Source organism: Pongo pygmaeus, chromosome 21 (genome assembly GCF_028885625.2).
Source record: "Pongo pygmaeus isolate AG05252 chromosome 21, NHGRI_mPonPyg2-v2.0_pri, whole genome shotgun sequence".
In the NCBI taxonomy this organism is placed as follows: Eukaryota; Metazoa; Chordata; class Mammalia; order Primates; family Hominidae; genus Pongo; species Pongo pygmaeus.
In genome coordinates, this window is record NC_072394.2 from 35,585,433 (window position 1) to 35,608,344 (window position 22,912).

The following is a 22,912-nucleotide window of genomic DNA, read 5'->3' on the forward strand; positions in this document are numbered from 1 at the left end:
GAAGGGCATGGAAGACTCAGCGAAGACACTGTAGGGTGCCCCCTGCCTGAGGCTCCGGTCACCTACCCCCTCCTGCAGCTCTTGCCCACTGTCAAGAGGACCTGGGTGTGAAGCTCAGCTCTGCATCCTTCCAGCTGTGCAGAAGTGGGCCAGGCAGCTCACCTCACTGGGCCTCAGTTTCCTTGACTGTTAAACGAATATGACCACTGGCAGACTGTCTAAACACCACCAGGCAGAGGGAACAGGCAGCTTGAGCTAAGGTGTGAAGTGGGGAACCACAAGGGGCTGTGAGAACCCACAATCACACTCTCTGCCTCTCCCTGTTCCCTGTAGACAAGCACAGTCACAGAGGCTGGACACTGCGTGTCCTTCCGCGTCTCTCCCGCTGCTGGCCACACACAGGGAGCAGCAGGAATGGCCTGGGCACCAGCAGGGCTCCCGGGCAGATGGATTGGGGTGAGGGCAGGCACAGTTCTCACATTTTGCCACAAGGTGGAGTTGTGACCCTGCTACTCCACGTTTCTCACACCTGTTAGAATTTAAGAATATTTGCATAACGCAGCATTTTATTTTTATTTTTATTTTTATTTTTTATGCCAGGCACTGTGCTGGGCATTTGGCTTTCAGGATTGCATGTGATTTTCACAGCCACCTCTCAAGGTCAGCAGTATCATTATCTCTATTTTAGAGATGAGGAGACTGAGATTCAAAGTGGTGATGGGACTACATGGATGGACTGGGGAGTCAGAATTGGGCTCAAATCCCAGCTCTTCAGCCTACCAGGACACATAACCTCTCTGTGCCTCAGGCTCCAAAGGGGAAAAATGGGGCCAATGATAGCAATAATATTTTGAATAGACCTTAGCTCTTTGTGGGTTGTTTATCCTACGCCCAGCCATGGATCATTTCATTCCGCCCTTTACCCCCCAAAGAGGCAGCTGTTCATACATATTCATTTTGCAGATGAGGAAACTGAGGCCCAGTGAGGTTAGCTGCTGCCTGGCCCACTTCTGCACAGCTGGAAGGAGGCAGAGCTGGGCTTCACACCCAGATCCTCTGGCAGCGACCAGGAGCTGCAGGAGGTGGTGGGTGTCTGGGGCCTGGAGCAGGGGGGACCCTACTATGTCTTGGCTGAGTCTCCCATGCCCTCTGGCCTGTTTCCCCACTGGTACCACAGGGGTTGGGGTGTTTGAAGTGGAGTGCCTTCACGGTCCCCTGGTTCTCTGGAGAAAAATGCAGTGTAACAGCCAAGAAGCCATATCCAGGAGGCTCCTGGAGTTGGGGGGCTGGGCCCTGCAGCAAGACGAGGGCCCTCAGCTCCTGGGTGTCTCCCCATGCCCCAGCCAAAGGCACCCAGAGCTCAGTCCACGCTGGGCCTCCCTAGTGTCACTTGGGTGCATGGCTGATGACACATACGATCATGTTTGTTTTCTCAACCTTTTTGTCAGGACCGTCTTTGTGAACAACCTGAGGGCCATGCAGGCTGCGGGGAGAGTCATGTGGAACCCGGGGGTGGTACAAGGAAGGCAGAGAAGAAGCAAGCACAGCCAGCCTTCAGGGTTCCTGAGTCTCCACAGGCCCAGGGCAACTGTTCTTGGTCCAGCAATAAATGCTCAGATGGATAGCAAGGACTTGGGTCACTACAGGACCCACTATGGGAGGCTCCTGGGAAATATCACCATCATGACATTCATTCTTTCAGGCAGTAAGCATAGCCAGGTCCTATCTGATATGAATCTGACCTGCAAATCTGCAACAGTGCCCTGCAACATATTAAGTTGTACATGGTGAACGGAAAGTTAACTAAAACATCCCCTCCCCCCACCTTTTCCATTGTTAAGAACACACACCTAACTTGCTCAAGTCCCTCCCTTCTCAGGAAGAATAAAGGTCCCTTCTGTAATTCCACACTCCCTCCACCAACCTCCTTCCCTCTCTCGTCCCCTTCGCAGCCAAAGTTCCTTAGAGCTGTGCTTCTCCACCTTGAACACACAAAGAAGTCACCTGGGCTTTTGTTAAGATGCAGGTTCTAGAGCAGTTGGTCTGAACTAGGGAGAGGCCAGCGGCCCATGGGCCACCCTTTGAGCAGCATGCTTATTTTGGATACATCCACCCCACCACCCATCTTGTTTCCACTGGTCGCCCCACCAAACTTGGCCTTACCAGGTCCTCCGTGATCGCCAGGTAGAGGAAGCCAATGGACCATAGATGAGGTCAGCCTCATCTTGACCATAGCACACATACCACTTCCTCCTCCAGGAATCCAGCTCTTCCCTTGGCCTCACTTCCCTGGCTCTCCTCCTCCGCCTCCTCTGACCATTCTACCTCTGCCTTCTTTGCGACGTAATATTTTCAAATTGGCCAACCAGTGGCTTCCTTCACCCTGGCCACTCTGATTGGTTCATTGCTCAGCATGTAACCCCAGCAGGACCAATGGGAATCAGTCCTAGAACTTTTGAAGAGATATTAGGAAAGACATACTGTCTTCTGCTAGACTATTAACAGAGAATGTGGACCCGAAGCTGTTGGTGGCCATCTCTGCCACCTCTTTGGGGAAGTCAGTTTGAGGAGAAAGCCAAGTCAAGTCATGGAAAGAAACAGAGGCCTGGAGATTTCTTTTGAGCACCTAGATTCAGCCATGCCTGAAATCCGTTTGCCTGCTAGTTACATGAGCCAATGACTCTCTTTCACATCTAAGTCAGTTTGGGTTGTGTTTTCAATTACAAATATAACCCAAAGAATCCCGACAAATGCAACTGACAAACATTTCAGTTTATTGGCAAGCCATAGTGGGAAACCAGAGATGAACCCCCGAGTGAACTTGGCCTCCTGGAGTTGACAATGGAGGAGAGACAGCTGTGGGTGTGTAGGCAAGGAAGACACCTGTTCAAAAATGACAAGGCAGAACGTGAGAAAAGGTCAGCTGGGTGGCTCAATGAAGGCTTTATATAAGAGGTGCTTGCAGGATGGGGAGAATTTGCAGGGGGGTGACATCCTCAGACCTGGCCCTTGGCACTGAGAAGAGCTGATGCAAAGAAATTCTGAGAGGCCAGAGAGGAGGCTTTGGGAATTGTCCAGCAGAAACAGAGAAGTCTGACAGAGGTGGTAAGCCAAGACCCCACAGACACAAGTCCTTCAAGGGTCCCAGAAGAAAACACAAAGAGCTATGGTACTTCTCCCACGGTTTTGGTTTTTTTGTTTTTTTGAGACGGGGTCTCGTTCCGTCGCCTAGGCTGGAGTACAATGGTGAGATCTTGGCTCACTTCAACCTCTGCTTCCCGGGTTCAAGTGATTCCCCTGCCTCAGCCTCCTGAGTAGTTGGGACTACAGGCACCTGCCACCACGCCCGGCTAATTTTTGTATTTTTAGTAGAGACGGGATTTCAACATGTTGGCCAGGCTGGTCTCGAACTCCTGACCTCCGGTGATCTACCCGCCTCGGCCTCCCAAAGTGCTGGAATGACAGGCGTGAGCCTCTGTGCCCAGCCTCTCCCATGGTTTTTATTCCCCCTTTTGATTGAGTGGCCACCACACGATGCTCCAGGATTCTGCATTCCCCCTTTTATTTAATGCCTCCCCAGTCCCTACTGGCCAGGATTAGCATCGATTTTAGAGAGCAGAAGACACTGTCTCAGACAGCGGCCGTGCCTTGCCTAACATCACACAGCTGGCCAGTGGCGGAGTCTGGAATGAGGCTCTGCCCTCTTTCCCACCCTTAATCCTGCTGCTGGGCACGGCACTTGAGTTATCTTTACTGAGCACTTATGATGTGCCCGACACTGGGCTAACTCTTTTCCAGGCTTAAGTCCCAGATCAGCTATGTCAGGCAGATGATCATGGTCACCATTTTGCAAATGAGGAAATGGAGGCCCAGAGAGGCAATGTCACTTTTCCAGAGTCACACGGCTAGAAAGCAGCAGGGTTAGGACCCAAACTGAGGTCTGGCTGGTTACCCAAAGCCCCTGCAAGACAAATATACCCAGACTTAGCCACGTTTTGGGATCCTCCCATCATTTGTCTTCTATATGATCTGTCTCCGCCTACCCCACAGTGTCATAGCACTTCCTCTTTCAACTCCCAAAGTGCTCAGTTCGACCCCATTCAGTGCTGAAAGGAAGGACCTTCACCAGGGCTGGGCACTGTGCCAGGGACAGCAGCTCCCCATTTGCTTGGGGCCATCAATGCACAGAAAATTTGCAAGAACTGTACCTGCTTTGTGGAAAGTGATTGTCAGTGTGCATGTTGGCCTCTACCCCTGCCGGTGGGGTCTGAGGGTGGACACATGTGGGGGTGCTCTGTGGGGCCCAGAGCCCCACATAGGACAGGACCCAGGTGAGACACTCTGTAAGTGTGTGATGAATGAATGAATGACAGGATGGGTGGGTGGAGGGAAGGAAGGACTCTTCTTGCTGATTCTGGGTCTCATCTCCTACATTCATCTATTCAGTCTGTGGATTAACTTGCTTTTTTCACTTTAATTAATTGTGGTATTTATTGGGATCCACCAAAAGCCAGGCCCCAGGCTGGCTGCTGAGGACACACAGATGGCAGAGTCATGGTCCCCAACCTTAAGGAGCCCCAGTCCAGCGGAGGAGAAAGGGCTAACCCACATCCCTTCAACCAATAAGCTTTTATGAAGGGATTTCTCTGATACAGGCTTGGGGCTGGGGTTGCTAGCGCAATGGAGATGAATCGGAAGGATCCACATAGCCCAGGGGGGATTCCGACGATTAGAATATAAATGGCAGTGCTGCCGGGCACGGTGGCTCATGCCTGTAATCCCAGCACTTTGGGAGGCTAAAGTGGGCGGATTACTTGAAGTCAGGAGTTTGAGACCAGCCTGGCCAAAAGGTAAAACTCTGTCTCTACTAAAAATGCAAAAATTAGCAGGGTGTGGTGGTGCACGCTTGTAATCCCAGCTACTCAGGTGGCTGAGGCAGGAGACTCACTTGAACCCGGGAGGTGGAGGTTGCAGTGAGCCGAGATGGACTTTGTTTAAAAAATATATATATATATGTATAGTATAAATGGCAGTGCACTGTGAGTAGCTCAGAGCATGGACTCCGGAGCCAGGCCTTCTGAGCTGAAGTCCCAGCTCTGCCACTTACTAGGTGTGTGACCTTAGGCAATACACATTACCTCTCTGTGCCTCAGTTTCCTTGTTTATAAAATGGGAATAAGACAGTCCCTGCCTCTGGTTGCTGGGAGGAGTAAATGGAGAGACTATGCCTTCTTGCCAGACATGGGCTGATTGAATCAGCTCACCTACTGCCCTGGAGTTGGCCTGTCTCTGGGACAAGGACTGAGCTTCAGACATCTTTGACTCCATCACAGGGCTTGGGGTGCCCGCTAAAGGGCTGTCAAAAGCATGAGTGGCTCCAGCAGAAAATAATTTGCACTTGTAAAGTGAATGAACAATAAATAAATGGACAGATGACTAGGTACAGGGCCAGGCCCACTTTAGCAGGGAGGATCTGGAAGATGAGACAGGGCACAGACAGACTGAGGGGTCAAATTCCAGGAAGTGAGGTGAGAACAGGGAGGTACCCAGAGAGCTCGCTCGTGTCAAGAGGCCCACCCACCTGGGGAAGACAGAAAGTCAATGCCCATGAGGGGAACCAGACCCTGTGCTGGGTACTGGGACCTCGGAGATGGTGTGGTCTTGCCCTCAGAGAGTGGGACTGGTGAGACGTGGCTGGCCTCCCTCCCTCCCTTCTTCTCTTCCTCTTCTCCTCCCTCTCTTCTTCTCTCTCCACATCCCCTCTCTTTCTTTCTTCCTTCCCTCTCTCCTTTCCTGGCTTTCTTCCCTCCCTCCTTCCCTCTCTTTCCTTCTTCTTTCCCTCCCTCTCTTTTTCCTTCCTCTCTCTTTTTTCCTCCTTCTCTCTCTCTCTTTTTCCTTTCTTTCTCCCTTCTTTCCAGCCACAAACATCATTTGACTCCTGCTGTAGACCAGACCCTGTGCCAGCTCTGGGGGAACGAAGGTGAACGAAGACAAGGTGCCCAGACTTCAAAGGACCCAGGGGAGGACTCTGACCTGGTGAAAACTCCTTTAAATTTTCTCTGGGAGTGTTGGATGAAGCATTCAGGGAACATTCCATGGGACAGGAGGAAGAAGACTCCAGCCTGCAGTGGGGCAAGGCCTCCTCCATCAGTCAGTCCATAGGAAGTGGCTCTCCATATTCTAGGGGCAGGACCTGAGTGGGGTCTATTAGTGTCCAGATGTGGAATCTGGGACTTAAGGAAATACTTGAGAGCTGAAAGAATGAAATGTGTCACCTCCAAAATCAGAAGAAAACCCGGCAAAGTCAAAATTACTAAAAGTTGAATTGAAGGTCTTCAGACTGTAACATTGTGACAACTTTATTAATTGCTCTATTTAGCAGTCACAGGAAGGACAGTAACGTGTGAACATGTTTTGTTGCTTTGATCTTTCTTATTTGCCCAGAATTCCTGAGTAGGCAGTTCAAGTGTGAGAAACTAGGACTTACTAGAAATTGGATGGATGATTCGTACTTGACTGATTTCACAGGCAAAATGGTGACAAGCCTTTCAGCAATTTTACTAGCAAAATAAGGCAATTACCTTTGATGGGTGCAATGGGAGTGCACAGCTGTGTGTTTGTTATCTGGAGAAGGGGTGGGGGCTGCTTCTGTCCACGGGGAGAAGGAAGGTCAGTGGGGCAGTCTGGTCAGCTGAGCACGCTCCAGCCTGGCTGGCCCCTTGTGCAACCCCAGCCCTGTCACTCGCTTTCTCTGGTCTCAGTAGGCTGCATGACCTCTTAGGCTGTTTCTAGCCAGGGCACTGAGCCAGGTATGGAAAAAGATACCAGCTTGAGCTTAAGCCTGGGCCAGTGGGACCAGGAAGCTGCCCCAGCTGGGGATTAGCAGTCACGCTGGGGGTAGGATGTCCTAGTCTTGGCACAGCTAATCTTTAATGCCTCGCTGGGAATTTTCAATAAGAAATTCATCTCGCGACCCTCATGGCTGGGGCCTTTGTCCCTAAGAGGCAAACATCTTCCATGTGAGAAGACTTTGTGTAACCTGGAGAGGGAAGAAGAGGAGGAGGAGGAGCACACAGGAGGAGCTGTCACTGCTTCTCTTTCCGGAATGACTCAGACCAGCCAGCCTGAACCTCGGGTGACCTCTGAGGATCCCAACCTCCCCACCCACCAAGGACCCTATATTATATATTATATAATATTAATCTTATGACAGATGCTCCTCATTTTATTTTATTTTTGTTTGTTTTGTTTGGGACAGAGTTTCGCTCTTTTGCCCAGGCTAGAGTGAAGTAGCACAATCTTGGGTCACTGCAACATCCATCCCCTGGGTTCAAGTGATTCTCCTGCTTCAGCCTCCAGAATAGCTGGGATTACAGATGCCTGCCCCCACATCCGACTAGATTTTGTATTTTTAGTAGAGACGGGGTTTCACCATGTTGGCCAGGCTGGTCTCGAACTCCTGACCTCAGGTCATCTGCCTGCCTCAGCCTCCCAAAGTGCTGGGATTACAGGCATGAACCACCACGCCTGGCCAGATGGTCCTCATTTTATAATGGGTTGTGTCCCAATAAACCCATAGTAAAGTTGAAATATTGAAGTCAAACCATCGTAAGCCAGGACCATATGTGCACATATTCATCAGCATCATCTTTGCCATCTTTGCTGCTGCCGTGCATCAAGGGCCTACCCTATGCTAAGCCTTCATGGGTATTACACTACTTGGACCTCACAGCATGCCTTTGAGGTAAGCACTGTTCTTAGTCCCATTTCACAGATAAAGAGCCTGAGGCTCAGCAAGGTGCAGTCTCTGGCCCAGGTCACACGGCCAGCAACCAGCAGAGAGCGAGTATTCAAGCCCAGGACAGCCAAGCCCAGTGCCAGGCTCTGAGCACTGCCCTCAAAGCCCCTCACCATCGTTTTGATTTCCTAGGTCCTTGCCTGTCCACCATGCCTCTGAGATCCAGGAACAGGGTGTTTACCCATTTTACAGATGAGGCAACTGAGGCCTGGGCCAACACCAGGTCTCGAGGTCACTGCATCATGCTCAGCACCCTGGGCTGTGTTCCTGGGCTGGGACAAATTGCCTTCACAAGATTTCAGCACAGCCCTTGGCTCTGTGCTTCACAACTGGGGGAAGAGCGGGGCTCAGACGTTTGCAGAACTCAGTGTCAGGCAGCCAGGGAAGGAGGTGTGACAACCATTCAAGACCACAGGCAAGACCCCAGCAGGGGTCTAATGGTCTGGGCTCTTGGGGCCTGGCCATCACCTTCTCCCTGCAGCCGCCCAGCTCTGTGCTGTAACAGCGGAGCCGTGGTCAGCGTAGGAACAGCCAGCTCCTGGAGCCACTGGTCTTGTCCCACCCTTTGCTTGGTTGCATCATTTTGAGGACAGGCCCCCCAGGTCCTTGCTGAATTGCAGGTGGGTGAGCAGAAGGGCAGAGACCCATGGTGACCCTGAGCTCTGTGCCAGTCCTTCCCAGCCTGAGGCCAAGTGGGCATCCACCCGAGTTTCCTGTGCTGTTCCGGGTTGACACAGGCCCAATGCAGCAGGCGTTACAACCAACCCAAACATCAGTGGCCAAAGCAAAAACAGGATATTCAGGCCCGGGGACTCTCCCTCTCTGCTAACTGACCTCAGCCTGATATGGGTGGAAGGGTCTTCCCTGGTAGCCCAAATGCCTGGTTCCTGTCCTTGCAAGTATGGACAAGCCACCTCCCTCTCTGAACTTCAGCTTTCTCAACTGGAAAATGGAGCTCTGAAAACCTGCCTTACAGAGTTTTCATAAAGACTAACAGAAAAGTGCATCTAAAGTGCCCTTTAGGGACACCAAGCCCAGTATCAGCACAAGCAGCTGCCAGGTATCTGCTGCACCTGCCGGGTGCAGACCCCTGGGGTCAGGACGCTGTGCACTGGGAGGCTGTCTGACTCCTTGTGGGCCACAATTCTAGACCCATCTCTGTCCCTGTCTTGCTGAATGACCCCAGGCTGGTGGCTTCCCCTCTCTGAGCCTCAGTTTCCAAATGATGACGGAGTTAGACTGGATGGTCATTATGGGTCCTCCTGCCAGGACAGTCTCCAATTCATTCATTCTCAGTCTTCTCCCCAGTCCTCACCCACAAGGACCAAGAACCACCACCTTGGTAGCTGCAGGCTCCATGAGGACCTGGTCTTAGTCTTGGCGGAAAGCCCTCTCCATAGCCATCCATTTCAATTCAAGCATCCTGGGTGACCTTTGAGTTGGAAATCTCTCTCTCTGCTCATCCTGGAGAGGGGTTATTTTCCTTGGAGTGTCCTTGGATGATCCCAGAACCAAGGCTTGCTTCTGTGGGCAGCCTTCCATCCCATCTCCGCCATATAAGAGCCGCCACCATTCAGCAGAATCCCAGCAGACTGTGCATGGGGGCAAGGATTTCATGAGCATCCTCCTCTAAACCTGTGAGTGGCGTGCTTCCCCCAGTGGCACCACACATGGTGGTCTTCAGAAGGTTTTGGGGGCAAGAGGCAGAGGGGTGGGATTGCTTGGGTTAGCTAATATTTTGAATACAGCAGAGATAATCAGTATATCTCTAAATTTGCTCTAAATAGCAAGTTAGTGATGAGTACTCACTAAAGATTCCATTTCTCTCTGGGCGATTCTTACTCCTGTTCTTCCCATGACTGTCCGGGTGTCAAGACAAATAGCAAATCAGAGCAAATTTAGAGATCTATAGATTGTATTAAAATAAGTGTCAAACTAATGAACAACGCAGGATCATGAGGTGGTCTCCATTGATTTGTTCATACTTTTATTCAACAAATGTTTATTGGTTTACTGTACTGTACTAGGTGCAGGCTTTTTACTGGCGCCTGAGGATTCGACAGTGAAATAAGTCACAGTCCTTCCTCTAAGGAGTTCACAGCCTGGTAGGAAAGGTGGTCAAATCATCAGGGAAGTGTACCCAGGACCTTGATCAGGATAATGAAGGCAGCAAGGTGGGACTCCCCAACCTAGAATCTGGAGAGGGGCCTACAGTAGGCTTCACAGAGGGCATGATGTAGGAATTGACCTAAGTGGAAAAGCAAAGAAGAAAAATATTTTAGGCAGAGAAGACAGCGTATGAAAAGGAACTTTGTGTCAAGAGTATGGGCTTGGAGTCAAGTCCGACTTTTCAAATCCCAGCTCCTCTGCTCACTAGCTGTGTGTCTCCGGGCAAGTTGCTGTAGCTTTCTGAACTTGGCTGCCCATTTGTAAAATAGGAAGTAACCACATCTATCTTAATGGAATGCTAAATGTTAAGAGTGATGGGAACTCACTGAAGAGTCCATTTCCCTCTGGGCAGTTCTCACTCCTGTTCTTCCCATGACTGTCCAGGTGTCAAGACAAAAGATGCTTCAGCTTTGGAAACTTGTTCTCCTGTGCGGTGTGCTCACTGGGACCTCAGAGTCTCTTCTTGACAATCTTGGCAATGACCTAAGCAATGTCGTGGATAAGCTGGAACCTGTTCTTCACGATGGACTTGAGGCAGTTGACAATACTCTTAAAGGTAAGTCAACAAGGGTGATGAACAGTGTCACCTAAATTAGCCTCCTAAACACTATGCCTGCATTACCAGAGGCTGCCACCAGGGGCTACTCTTCATGGGTGGTTTACTGAGAAAAGTGGCTATTCAATTCCTGTCTCATTCGTTTATCTTTCTAGAAACAAGCAATGCCACAATGAATATCCTTTTACGTATTATATCCTGATAAACGTGCATAAGATAAATTCCTACAAGTGGGATTTCAAAAGTTCAAAAACTATGCTGTTGACAAATAATCTCCTATGTTAACACTTTCTCCAACAGTCTATGAGAGTGCCTTTTTTCCCCACTCCTTTTCCAGCACTGGGTATGGACAATTTTAAATATTCTGCCTGTCTCACAGATGAAAAGCTATAACTTATTTCACTTTGCATTCCTCTAATTATGAAGGAGCCCTCTTCTTTTTTCATATATTTACTATGTACTTACATATTTTAACTTGAGGATTTTGTCTATATTCTTAGCATATTTTTCTTTTGGGTTATTTAATATTCTTTTATTGACTTGTGTTAATTCAGTGAAAATTAAGGAAATTATCCCTACCTAGCCTTGGTATCTGTAAAGCTACCTACCTTTATATTTATTTATACCTCCTTTTTATGTTAACCTATTAAAATAACTTGGCTTTCTTTTTGTTTTATGGAAACATTAGCAGCACATCAAAAACAGTTTTTGTAGGAGGAGGTAACTTCTGCAAATGGCTGCCTTTCAAACCTTGTCAAGGGCTTAGGTAACTTTCAAAGATGCAGAAAGGACTCACACTCTAATTTCACAGTTGAGAAAACTGAGGCCCAGAGACAGAAATGTCTAAACCAAAGTCACCTCGTGAATTATACGATCAGATGTAGTTATATCACCAATTTTATTTAAAGTGTCATTCTCTGAATCGTTATAACTAGGTAGATATTGTCCATTACAGAGCCAAGTTACAATATTATGATTACATCTCTTTTCTTATATGATATAGTCTTTTGTTTTTCCTTAAGTTAGTAATTGCCCTGTTGTTTCTCACTTGAATTATTTTCTTCTCATATATACTTAATTATTTTCATGAGCATCATCCTGTATCTATCATGACATTTATTATTTTTTGAGACAAGGTCTCACTCTGTCACCCAAGCTAGAGTACACTGCCAGCCTCAACCTCCTGGGCTCAACAGATCCTCCCACCTCAGCCTCCCCAGTAGCCAGGACTACAGGTGCACACCACCACACCTGGCTAAGTTTTACATTTTTTGTAGCAATGGAGTCTCACCATTTTTCCCAGGCTGGTCTCGAACTCCCGGCCTCAAGTGATCCTCCTGCCTTGGCCTCCCGAAGTACTGGGATTACAGGCGTGAGCCACCACACCCAGTCATGACATTTATTCTCATCCCTTTGTTCTCCAGAGACCTATCATAAAAACACTTTGTCCTCTCCTCCTGTAAGAATTATTGCTTTCTTTTGGTGCAATTGCTTTTGGTGTCATGAAGTCTTTGCCCATACCTATGTCCTGAATGGTATTGCCTAGGTTTTTTATGGTTTTGGGTTTTACATTTAAGTATTAAACCATCTTGAGTTAATTTTTTAATAAGGTATAAAGAAGGGATCCGGTTCCAGTTTTCTGTACACGTCTAGCCAGTTCTCCCAGCACCATTTATTAAGTACAGAATCCTTTCCCCACTGCTTGTTTTTGTCAAGTTTGTTGAAGATCAGATTGTTGTAGACATGTGGTGTTATTTCTGAAGTCTCTGTTCTGTTCCATTGGTCTATATGTCTGTTTTGGTACCAGTACCATGCTGTTTTGCTTACTGTATCCTCGTAGTAGAGTTTGAAGCCAGATAGCATGATGCCTCCAGATTTGTTCTTTTTGCTTAGGATTGTCTTGCTATACATGCTCTTTTTTTGGTTCCATATGAAATTTAAAGTAGTTTTTTTTTTTTTCTAATTCTGTGAAGAAAGTCAATGGTAGTTTGATGGGAATAGCAATGAATCTATAAATTACTTTGGGCAGTATGGCCATTTTCACAATATTGTTTCTTCCTATCCATGAGCATGGAAAATTGACAAATGGGATCTAATTAAACTGAAAAGCTTCTGCACAGCAAAAGAAACTAGCATTAGAGTGAACAGGCAACCTACAGAATGGGAGAACATTTTTGCAATCTATCTATCTGACAAAGGTCTAATATCCGCAATCTACAAGGAACTTAAACAAATTTACAAGAAAAAAACAAACAACCCTATCAGAAAGTGTGCAAAGGATATGAACAGACACTTCTCAAAAGAAGACATTTATGTGGCCAACAAACATATGAAAAAAAGCTCATCATCACTGATCATTAGAGAAATGCAAATCAAAACCACAATGAGATGCCATCTCACACCAGTAAGAATGGCAATTATTAAAAAGTCAGGAAACAATAGATGTTGGCAAGGCTGTGGAGAAATAGGAACACTTTTGCCCTATTGGTGGGACTGTAAATTAGTTCAACCATTGAGGAAGACAGTGTGGTGATTCCTCAAGGATCTAGAACCAGAAATACCATTTGACCCAGCAATCCCATTACTGGGTATATCCCCAAAGGAATATAAATCATTCTACTATAAAGACACATGTACACATATGTTTATTGCAGCACTATTTACAATAGCAAAGACATGGAACCAACCCAAATGCCCATCAGTGATAGACTGGATAAAGAAAATGTGGTACATATACACCATGGAATACTATGCAGCCATAAAAAAGAATGAGATCATGTCCTCTGCAGGGACATGGATGAAGCCAGAAGCCATCATCCTCAGCAAACTAACACAGGAACAGAAAACCAAACACTGCATGTTCTCATTCATAAGTGGGAGTTTAATGATGAGAACACATGGATGCAAGGAGGCGAACAACACACACTGGGGCCATTTGGGGGCTTGTGGGCAAGGGGAGAGAGACAATTAGGACAAATACCTAATGCATGTGGGGCTTAAAACCTAGATGACAGGTTGATAGGTGCAGCAAACTACCATGGCACATGTATACCTATGTAACAAACCTGCACATTCTGCACGTGTATCCCGGAACTTAAAGTTAAAAAAATAATAATTATTATTATTGCTTTGTGGGCCTGCTGCAAAGCTGTCATTCTGGGACTCTCATTTGCCAGTTTCATGGATTGGAGCCATTTTTTCTCCTTGATTCTAGATTTTTCATTTCTTGAGTGTATTCTCTCATTCTTTCTAGTTTTTCAAACTCACATGAGCATCTCACTTAGCACAATAGACCCCTAAGTCACTCCTAGACACTGGTGTGCAATCAATATCAATTGCCTGGCCAATTGGTTGATTGCACTGTTGATAAATAATCAGTATATATTATTAATAGTACGGAGGCAGCATGGAGGAAACAAGAGTTCCTTGGCTGTGTGGCTAGACACATTTCTTAACCTTCTAGAGCCTTTATTTCCTTAGCTATAAAAAAAAAGACAATGACAATATCTACTTCACTGAGTTGTTATAAAGATTAAATGAAATAACATAGGCAAACAGTCTTACCCGGTACCTGGAGCATCGTAGCTACTTCGTAAGTGGTGCATGACACAAAATGGCGTTTGTTTTTGGCAGGCATCCTTGAGAAACTGAAGGTCGACCTAGGGGTGCTTCAGAAATCCAGTGCTTGGCAACTGGCCAAGCAGAAGGCCCAGGAAGCTGAGAAATTGCTGAACAATGTCATTTCTAAGCTGCTTCCAACTAATACGGACATTTTTGGGTGAGTTGGTGCTTCAGGGTGGAGATCTTTGCTCTAAGAAAAGGGAACACATATCTTCAAGGAGGTAAGTTTAAGATGAAAGACAGAGGGACAAGCCTCATTCCCCTCCCACAGAGCCAAGGTGGTCTGAGTGAGGTCAGACCTACCAGAGCTTGAGTAAATTAGAGGCAGGGCTACAGGGTCAATCTGGGCATCTTACGGGTTCGGGCTTCCGTGTTCTTTAATTTCAGGGTCAGGGTGAAGGTTATATTCATCCTTACCTCTACCTGTTTGCTGGTACGCAAAGTCCCTTTCCAAGGAATAAAACTTTTCTTTTCCATATATAACGGGGGTAAAAGCCCAGATCCCCTTAGAGGAAGGGAAACTGGAGTCTTCACCACATAACCCCAGGCAGTGGATCCACTCATATACTTTTATTATTATTGTTGTTATTATTATTATTTTTTGAGATACAGTTTCACTCTTCTTGCCCAGGCTGGAGTGCAATGGCACGATCTTGGCTCACTGCAGCCTCGCCTCCCGGGTTCAAGTGATTCTCCTGCCTCAGCCTCCTGAGTAGATGGGATTAGAGGCATGCACCACCACACCCGGCTAATTTTGTATATTTAGTAGAGACGGGGTTTCTCCATGTTGGTCAGGCTGGTCTCGAACTCCCGACCTCAGGAGATCCGCCTGCCTCAGCCTCCCAAAGTGCTGGGATTACAGGTGTGAGTCACCGTGCCCGACCCCACTCATGAACTTTTACAGTCAGACAGTTCTGGCCTCAAAATCTGCCTCTGGCACTTACTCCCCTAGGAATCTGGGGGAAAATCACACCAGCCTGAGCCTCAATGTGCTGTGCCATAAAATGGAGAGAATCAAACCTCTGAACAGGGCTATAGTAAAGACTAAAGAAGGCAAGGCTGATGAGACCCAAACGCTCAGCTCGAGGCTGGCCCAGGGAAGTGCTTGGCAAGTGGCTGTCATGAGGAGTGACGAGGGTGAATTGTGGGTTTCACACAGGTTGAAAATCAGCAACTCCCTCATCTTGGATGTCAAAGCTGAACCGATCGATGATGGCAAAGGCCTTGACCTGAGCTTCCCTGTCACCGCGAATGTCACTGTGGCCGGGTGAGTATGCGCTAGAATCTGAGATTTGGGAAAGGCAGTGCAACCTGGCCGATGGATGCCCAACCTGGGAATCAGGCACCTCCTCCCGCTGCTGGGTGACCTTGGGCCTCAGTTTCCCAATCTGTGAGTGACAGAACCCTTCTGGGTCTAAGATCTCAACCCTTAAAATGTTCTAGAGAACTCTGGCCATAACTAAGTATCTTTTAAAAACAATGCTCCATTGAATATAGTTTTGAAATCATGACATTTATCTGGTTTTAAAATTTGAAAAGTTGAGAAAACAAACATTTATCATTCTTTGGCAAAATGCAAAATTTCCTCCAGCATTATTTTGTCTCTCAAGATTCTCTCTAAGTTGCAGTGACCATTACAGAAAAATTCATATAATAATACACAGTGTACAATAAAGTGTGTATGTGCAAAATATAAGTTTAAACTCTTTTAAGTTTAGCTGGGAGTGGTGGCTTATACCTGTAATCCCAGCAATTTGAGAAACTGAGGTGTGAGGATTGCTTGAGCTCAGGAGTTCGTGACCAGCCAGGACAATATGGCAAAACCCTGTGTCTACAAAAAATACAAAAATTAACCAGGTGTGGCAGCACACACCTGTAGTCCAAGCTACTTGGGAGGCTGAGGCAAGAGGATTGCTTGAGCCGGAGAGGTCGAGGCTGCAGTGAGCCCTGATTGCACCACTGCATTCCAGCCTGGGTGACAGAGTGAGATCCTGTCTCACAAAAAATAAAAAATTTTAATTTTAAAGGAGATAGACAAGAAATGAGCATGTGTGAAAGCACTTCTGTAAACTACATGCACTAATGATGCCACCCATTATTTAGCTATGAGATCTTGGGATAGTTACTTAACCTCTCTGTACCAAGGTTTCCTCATTCAGAAAATAGGGATAGTAATAAATGAATCCAGGTAAAATACTTTTTTAAAGTATCTACACATAAATTGTTGTCAATAAATGTTAACTATTATTATTTTACCTATTAGTGTAATGTTGTATAAAAAATTCATATGAGCTAAACCCAAGTGGCCAGGAGAAGAAGCCCCTAATATAAACATGTAAATCTCACAGAGGATATGGACCATGTTGATATTACCTGGGCCATGTTGACGTTACACATAGACATTCTGACTCATGTCCACACAGGTGGAGGAACCCAACTGGGCAACAGACAGGAACTTCTAGACTTTGTTCACTGTGCATCTTACTTCCTGCAGGCCCATCATTGGCCAGATTATCAACCTGAAAGCCTCCTTGGACCTCCTGACCGCAGTCACAATTGAAACTGATCCCCAGACACACCAGCCTGTTGCCGTCCTGGGAGAATGTGCCAGTGACCCAACCAGCATCTCACTTTCCTTGCTGGACAAGTAAGTCCCATTCATCTTAGCAGAGCTGGGCTCTCAGGGAACTTGAGGACCCCTAATTTCAGCTCTAGTCCTCTACCTAAGAGGAGGCCTCGTGGTGAAAGTGTTCAGGCTCTGGAGTCATGTTGACCTTGGTTTAGACATCAGCTCTGCCACTAACTTGTAACTTTATCACCAACTTGACCCAAGCCTGTTTTCACATCTGTAAACTGGGGGTGTTCATAATAACTACTCATAGGCTTCTGAGATGACCAGATGAGAAAATACAAATATTTAGCACACAGCCTGGAACGTGCTGCCTCTCTGCCTGCTGGTTCTCTCTATCACTGAGACTGGAGTGTTGAGCTCCCCACCATAATCATGGATTTGTTCATTTCGCCTTTCAACTCTGTCAGTTTCTGCTTCATACCCTTTGGAGCTCTGTTGTTAGGTGCACGCACATTAGGATTGTTATGACTTCTTGGAGAATTGTCCCCTTTATTGTGATGTAATGTCCCTCAATAATAATAATAATAATAACGATAAAATTATATTTACCTTCTTGCCTCCAGTTGGGAGGGAGAAGGGAGAGTAAGTGCCTGCCACGGGCTCTAATTTCAGATTGTCCCCAAATCGTCCTCCACCCAGTGGAAATTTCCTGAAAGGAGATCTTGAAAACTTAATCCTCTCCATTTGACTTATTGATCCCTTTTAATCCACAAAATCTACATCTTAAGCTCTGTGCTTGAAAGAGCAGGTTTGACTCAGCAAGAGGGTGGAAGGAGAAAGAGTGATGCTGGCCGATGGCTGGGAGAGGATGAATGACCCAGAAGCTGAGGGCTGGGGCCACTTGGCCTTGGCTGGGAGCAAGGCTGGGTCCTCAGCTCTCAGCCCCAGTGGCCATGAGCAGAGGACACTCCACTCGCCCTGCACTGAGGGATCTGAACACAGGTTGCTCAAAGACCCCTGAAAACCAAAGAAAGTTTCCATAGCCTGATGTGAGTTGCAAAGGCCGGGGTGTAAATTCAGAGGCCGGAGCCTGGCTGGGTGCTACCTTCCCAAGTAGCCTCAGGGACTCCATCCTGCTGCACTGGATCTGTGCCCACATCTGTGAGATGGCACCACTCTGCGGCTCCAGATCCTCCCAGGGCCTTTCTTTGCACTTGTGGTTCAATCCCAAGTGCTCCCCATGGTCATGAAGGCTCTGTTTGATCTGGCCCCACCCTTGTATCCCTGCACCCTCCCCTTACTCACTGTGCCCAGATACAGTGGCCTTTGTGCCGTGTCTCAGATAGGCTCTTTCCCAGCTTAAGACCTTTGCATGGGGTGCTCTGGCTACCTAGAGCACCTTCTTCTCACTCCACTTTGATGGACTTTTGCATCCTTCAGCGCCTTCACAGGGCTTCTCCTATTCTCTCTCGTAAGAGTCTAACTCTTGCCTTTAAAGCACTTGTCACAAGTTCTCAATATATATTTAATTGTATGTTCACTTCTTTCATTCTTTCAGCCAAAAATGTATTGAGGCTGGGCACAGTGGCTCCACACCGGTAATCCCAGCAGTTTGAGAGGCTGTGGTGGGCAGATCACTTGAGGTCAGAAGTTCAAGACCAGCTTAGCCAACATGGCAAAATCCTGTCTCTACTAAAAATACAAAAATTAGCCGGGGGTGGTGGCGGGTGCCTGTAATCCCAGCTACTCAGGATGCTGAGGCACAAGCATTACTTGAACCCAGGAGGCAGAGGTTGCAGTGAGCCGAGATCGTGCCACTGCACTCCAGTCTGGGTGACAGAGCAAAGCATTGTCTCAAAAAAAAAAAAAAAAAAAAACTGTATTGAGCATCTGCTATGTGCCAGGCAGGCACCATTCTGGGCTCTGGAGAACTGATTGGTGATGACAGACAAGGTCCCTGTTCTTGCAGAGCTTACCCAAGGGAAAGCTAAGCTGCCGTGGATCTGTGTCCACATCTGTGAAATGACACCACTCTACAGCTCCAAATCCTCTCAGGGCTTTTCTCTGCACTTTGGATCCAATCCAACCCAAATTCAGTCCATCAGTAAAGAACGCTCCAGGAAAATATGAGTCCTGCACAAAGCATTACCCTTAACTGGGCACTGTGATAGCAAAGCTCTCTCTTAGGTAAGCAGTCAGGGAGGGGTGCCCTGAGGAGGTGGCAATTATACTAAGAGTTGAAGGTGGGAGGAGCCAACTTTGGCAAGATTTGTTTAGGTACCACATTAGGGTATGTTTGGATCCTTAATGTTTAGGTACCAGGTTAGGGGATGTTTGTACTTTACTTATTCGGTATCTTCAGGGCCCAGCTAGGTTCCTGGTGCATAGTTGGTGCTCTGTAAATATGGGTTGAATGAATGAACGAATAAGGTCTCTGTGCTGAGAATCTCATGAGGCACTGGGGTGAACCACTGGTCAGATGTGGGATTCTAAATGATGATCCATGTGGATGGGAGGCTCTGTCTGTAGTTAGAAAAGTGTCTCCATGTCCCTGGGGTTTATCTGACTCCACAGTATTTCCCCCCTGCAACTTCTTGGCAGTTCCCCCATCTCTGGCCCACTTGACCAGACTTTAACAGTTCCCTGTGTTTTCCAGACACAGCCAAATCATCAACAAGTTCGTGAATAGCGTGATCAACACGCTGAAAAGCACCGTATCCTCCCTGGTGCAGAAGGAGGCGAGTCTCCCACTCCTTGGGGCCCAGATCCAGGCCTGGTGGGGGCAGGTGGGGGAATTTGCAGGCCTGGCTGTATCCTCTGAGCACTTTTCCTTCGGAGGAGAAAGCTTCCCCTTAGGAGGTCAGCTGGAGCTTCCTCCCCTACTAATCAGCCTGGCAGGTAGCAGGGGAGGGCAGAGGCCTGACATTAGCTGAAATTGCCAGCTCCCAAACTTGAGCGTCTCACCATATCCACGCACTACCAATATGCTTTTGTAGCTAACATCTTCAACACCATTTTACTTAAATATGTTTCTTTAGAAGCATTTATTTTTTAAAAAAATTATATCCCTATCATAAATAGAAAATTAATATCACATATCATACAATCAATGGACTTATAAAATAGTTTTAATTTTTTTTCCATCTGTGCATCACCCAAAACCATAGGTACCATGTGCAGGATTACTAGGCCCAAAGTTGCAGAGATTCTAAATCAGTCATTCTGGAAGGGGACCCAGGAATGTGGGTTTATAAAAGAAAAATCCTCCAGATGGCTCTGTGACCCGCTGAACCGGAGTTTAGTTATATTCCAAAAGCGATCCTCCACCAGCTTCAGCCTCAGCTGGGCGCTTGATAGGAATGCGAAATCTCAGGCCCCACCCCAGACCTGCTGAATTGCAATCTGCGGGGAACTGTGCACACACAAGAGCATGAGATACTCTGCTCTACAACCTCAGGGCAAATGCCTCAGGGCACCATTTGACCCTTTAAAATTCCAGGGTTCCAAAGTTCAACATGGGGATGTTAACAATCTAGAATGTAGATTTTTGAGGTCCTAGAATTCTAGTGTTCTAAGGTGTTAGGATTCTAACACCCTAGGGTTTCCAGATGTAAGACTGCTGGAATCCCATTGTTCTAAAATCCTAAATTTCAGGTCAGGCGCGGTGGCTTATGCCTGTAATCCCAGCTCTTTTGAAGGTCAAGGTGGGCAGATCACTTGAGGTCAGGAGTTCAAGACCAGCCTGGCCAACATGGTGAAACTCTGTCTCTACTAAAAATACAAAAATTAGCCAGGCATGGTGGCAGATGCCTGTAAACCCAGTTTCTTGAGAGGCTGAGGCAGGAGAATCACTTGAACCTGGGAGGCGGAGGTTGCAGTGAGCAGAGATCGTACCACTGTACTCTAGCCTGGGCAAGACAGTGAGATTCTGTCTCAAAAAAAAAAAAAAAATACAATAAAACAAAATAAAATCCTAAGGTTCAAAGGTTCTAAGATCCCTAGAAATGAGCTCATCTGTGGGTGGCAAGTAATTTGTTCCCAGCTGAGAAGAATGATCTGTTCTTCCTCCTCTTGACCCTCCTCTTCCTCCTCTCTCCGGCTGTCAGATATGCCCACTGATCCGCATCTTCATCCACTCCCTGGATGTGAATGTCATTCAGCAGGTCATCGGTAAGTCAATGGGGAAGTGGGGACCTTCTGAGGCAGGCATGGAGCTCTGTGCCCACCCCATAAGCAGTTCTGGTCAGGGGACCCTGGAGAAGCAGAAGGACCCACTGTCCTAAGCAAATTGGGAGCCATGGCTTCCCCTCCACAGGCACCTGGGGGCTCCCTTTGGCTTTTGGGTCTACAGGCATGGCTGGGGTTGCTGGGGAGAAATGGAGTAAGTAAAGCTGTCAAGACCCTGGAGGTGACCCTTCTATGAAAATAGCCACAAGTCAGCCAGGAGCAGTGGCTCACACCTGTAATCCTAGCACTTTGGGAGGCTGAGGTGGGCAGACCACTTGAGTTCAGGAGTTTGAGACCAGCCTGGGTGACATGGTGAAACCCCATCTCTACTAAAAAATACAAAATTAGCCAGGCGTGGTGGCATGCACCTGGAGTCCCAGCTACTCAGGAGGCTGAGGCGGGAGGATTGCTTGAGCCTAGGAGGCGGACATTGCAGTGAGCCGACATCATGCCACTGCACTCCAGCCTGGGTGACAGAGTGAGACCCCCATCTCAAAAAAAGAAAAAAAAAAAAAAAAAAAGAAGAAGAAGAAAGGAAATAGCCACAAGTCCAGTCCCTTAAGCAGTCACTTTGTGCTCTGTACACACTATCTCACTGGATCCTTGCAACAACCCTGTGGGGTGGGTACTGTCATTGTACCCACTTTATAGATGAACAAACTGAAGCTCAGAGAGGTGGAGCAACATCCCTGGGGTCCCACAACTGTCAGGTTACCGGCTGGAGAGCGGCATCTTTTGGAGTCTGGTCTGTATTCAATTCCAGTGGCAGAGACTAAGGCCTGCTATTGATTTTGTTTCTTCAGATAATCTTCAGCACAAAACCCAGCTGCAAACCCTCATCTGAAGAGGATGAATGAGGAGGACCACTGTGGTGCATGCTGGTGAGGAGCCAGGCTCTGTGTCCCAATGCACAGGTGCCTATGGTGAAGCAAAAGTCAAACGTGGCTTCCCTTCTTTTTGTGTTAGAAGACTGTGCCTTCATCTCAGTCATAGACTGAGCCCTGGCCCTCATCCCAGGCTAGGCCCTGATTCTGGTCACACTCTGAACACTGAGCCTTAATCACTGAACTCTGATTCTGGCCCCAGACTGAGCCTGGATCCTAGTCACAGACTAAGCTTTGATGCCAGTTATTGACTGAGCCTTAGTCTTGGTCACAGACTGAGCCCCAAACTTGGTCTCAAATGGATCCATGATTCTGATCACATATTGGGCCCTGAACCTGGCTCCAGTGGTGGCCTCCAATCAATCTTTTCACATCTGCCATTGTTCTGAAGGAGGGTGAGGGGAATGAAGATGAGTCAGTGCCAGGTGCCAATGAAAGACCCCAAACCACAGGTGCCAGATTCTTCTTCCCAGGACTTAAACCACATGGGGTATTGTGGGAAAGAGCTGGGACACTGGAGCCAGGTCAACTTGGGTCCCATCAAGTGCCCAGTGGATGACTGACAGCTGGGTGTAAGGGCAGCCTAGTTGCAAATGTCCTAACCCCCTGTGGTCTCATTCCAGATTGGTTCCCAGTGGCTTGCCCCACCCCCTTATAGCATCTCCCTCCGGGAAGCTGCTGCCACCACCTAACCAGCGTGAAAGCCTGAGTCCCACCAGAAGGACCTTCCCAGATACCCCTTCTCCTCACAGTCAGAACAGCAGCCTCTACACATGTTCTCCTGCCCCTGGCAATAAAGGTCCATTTCTGCACCCTCTGTGTGGCTTGTTGCGTTACCTCCATTTGGGATTTGTTGGTGGGAACTGGGGAGGGAGGTTGGGGGCTGCAACTAGGATAGGAGAGACCTGGATCCAGAGCTAGAAGGCTCAGTGGGAATATCCAGCCCCATCTCCTGGTTCTATAAAGGGGGCCACTGAGACACAGAGAGGGCAACAAACTAGCCCAAGTCACACAGCCAGTCTGTGGCAATAGCAGACCCCTGATCTATCCATTCATGCGTTCAACAGGTATGTAGTAAACACCTA

At 47.6% G+C, this 22,912-nt stretch overlaps 1 protein-coding gene across 2 annotated transcripts; it reads left to right on the forward strand.

Moving 5' to 3' along the window:
• The first annotated feature begins 2,972 nt into the window (after positions 1 to 2,972).
• On the forward strand, positions 2,973 to 22,639 carry BPIFA2 (BPI fold containing family A member 2). 2 transcript variants are annotated; one of them, XM_054467074.1, is made up of 9 exons: positions 2,973 to 3,105; positions 10,352 to 10,523; positions 14,157 to 14,301; positions 15,304 to 15,411; positions 16,639 to 16,791; positions 19,373 to 19,454; positions 20,823 to 20,886; positions 21,747 to 21,824; positions 22,451 to 22,639. In XM_054467074.1, exons 2-8 carry the CDS (start codon positions 10,367 to 10,369, stop codon positions 21,785 to 21,787), a joined length of 750 nt encoding a protein of 249 aa, XP_054323049.1. In that variant the 5' UTR covers positions 2,973 to 3,105; positions 10,352 to 10,366; the 3' UTR covers positions 21,788 to 21,824; positions 22,451 to 22,639. The 2 variants fall into 2 exon arrangements, with proteins under 2 accessions (XP_054323049.1, XP_054323050.1); XM_054467075.1 differs by lacking the exon at positions 2,973 to 3,105 and adding an exon at positions 9,385 to 9,435.
• The last annotated feature ends 273 nt before the right edge of the window (positions 22,640 to 22,912 follow it).

Bases quoted from the DNA above. Each gene is read 5' to 3' on its own strand.
- BPIFA2 (XM_054467074.1), top strand. From the start codon at position 10,367: ATGCTTCAGCTTTGGAAACTTGTTCTCCTGTGCGGTGTGCTCACTGGG. The intron at 10,524-14,156 runs GTAAGTCAACAA...TGTTTTTGGCAG, and splicing joins AGTTGACAATACTCTTAAAG to GCATCCTTGAGAAACTGAAG. The intron at 16,792-19,372 runs GTAAGTCCCATT...TGTGTTTTCCAG, and splicing joins TCACTTTCCTTGCTGGACAA to ACACAGCCAAATCATCAACA.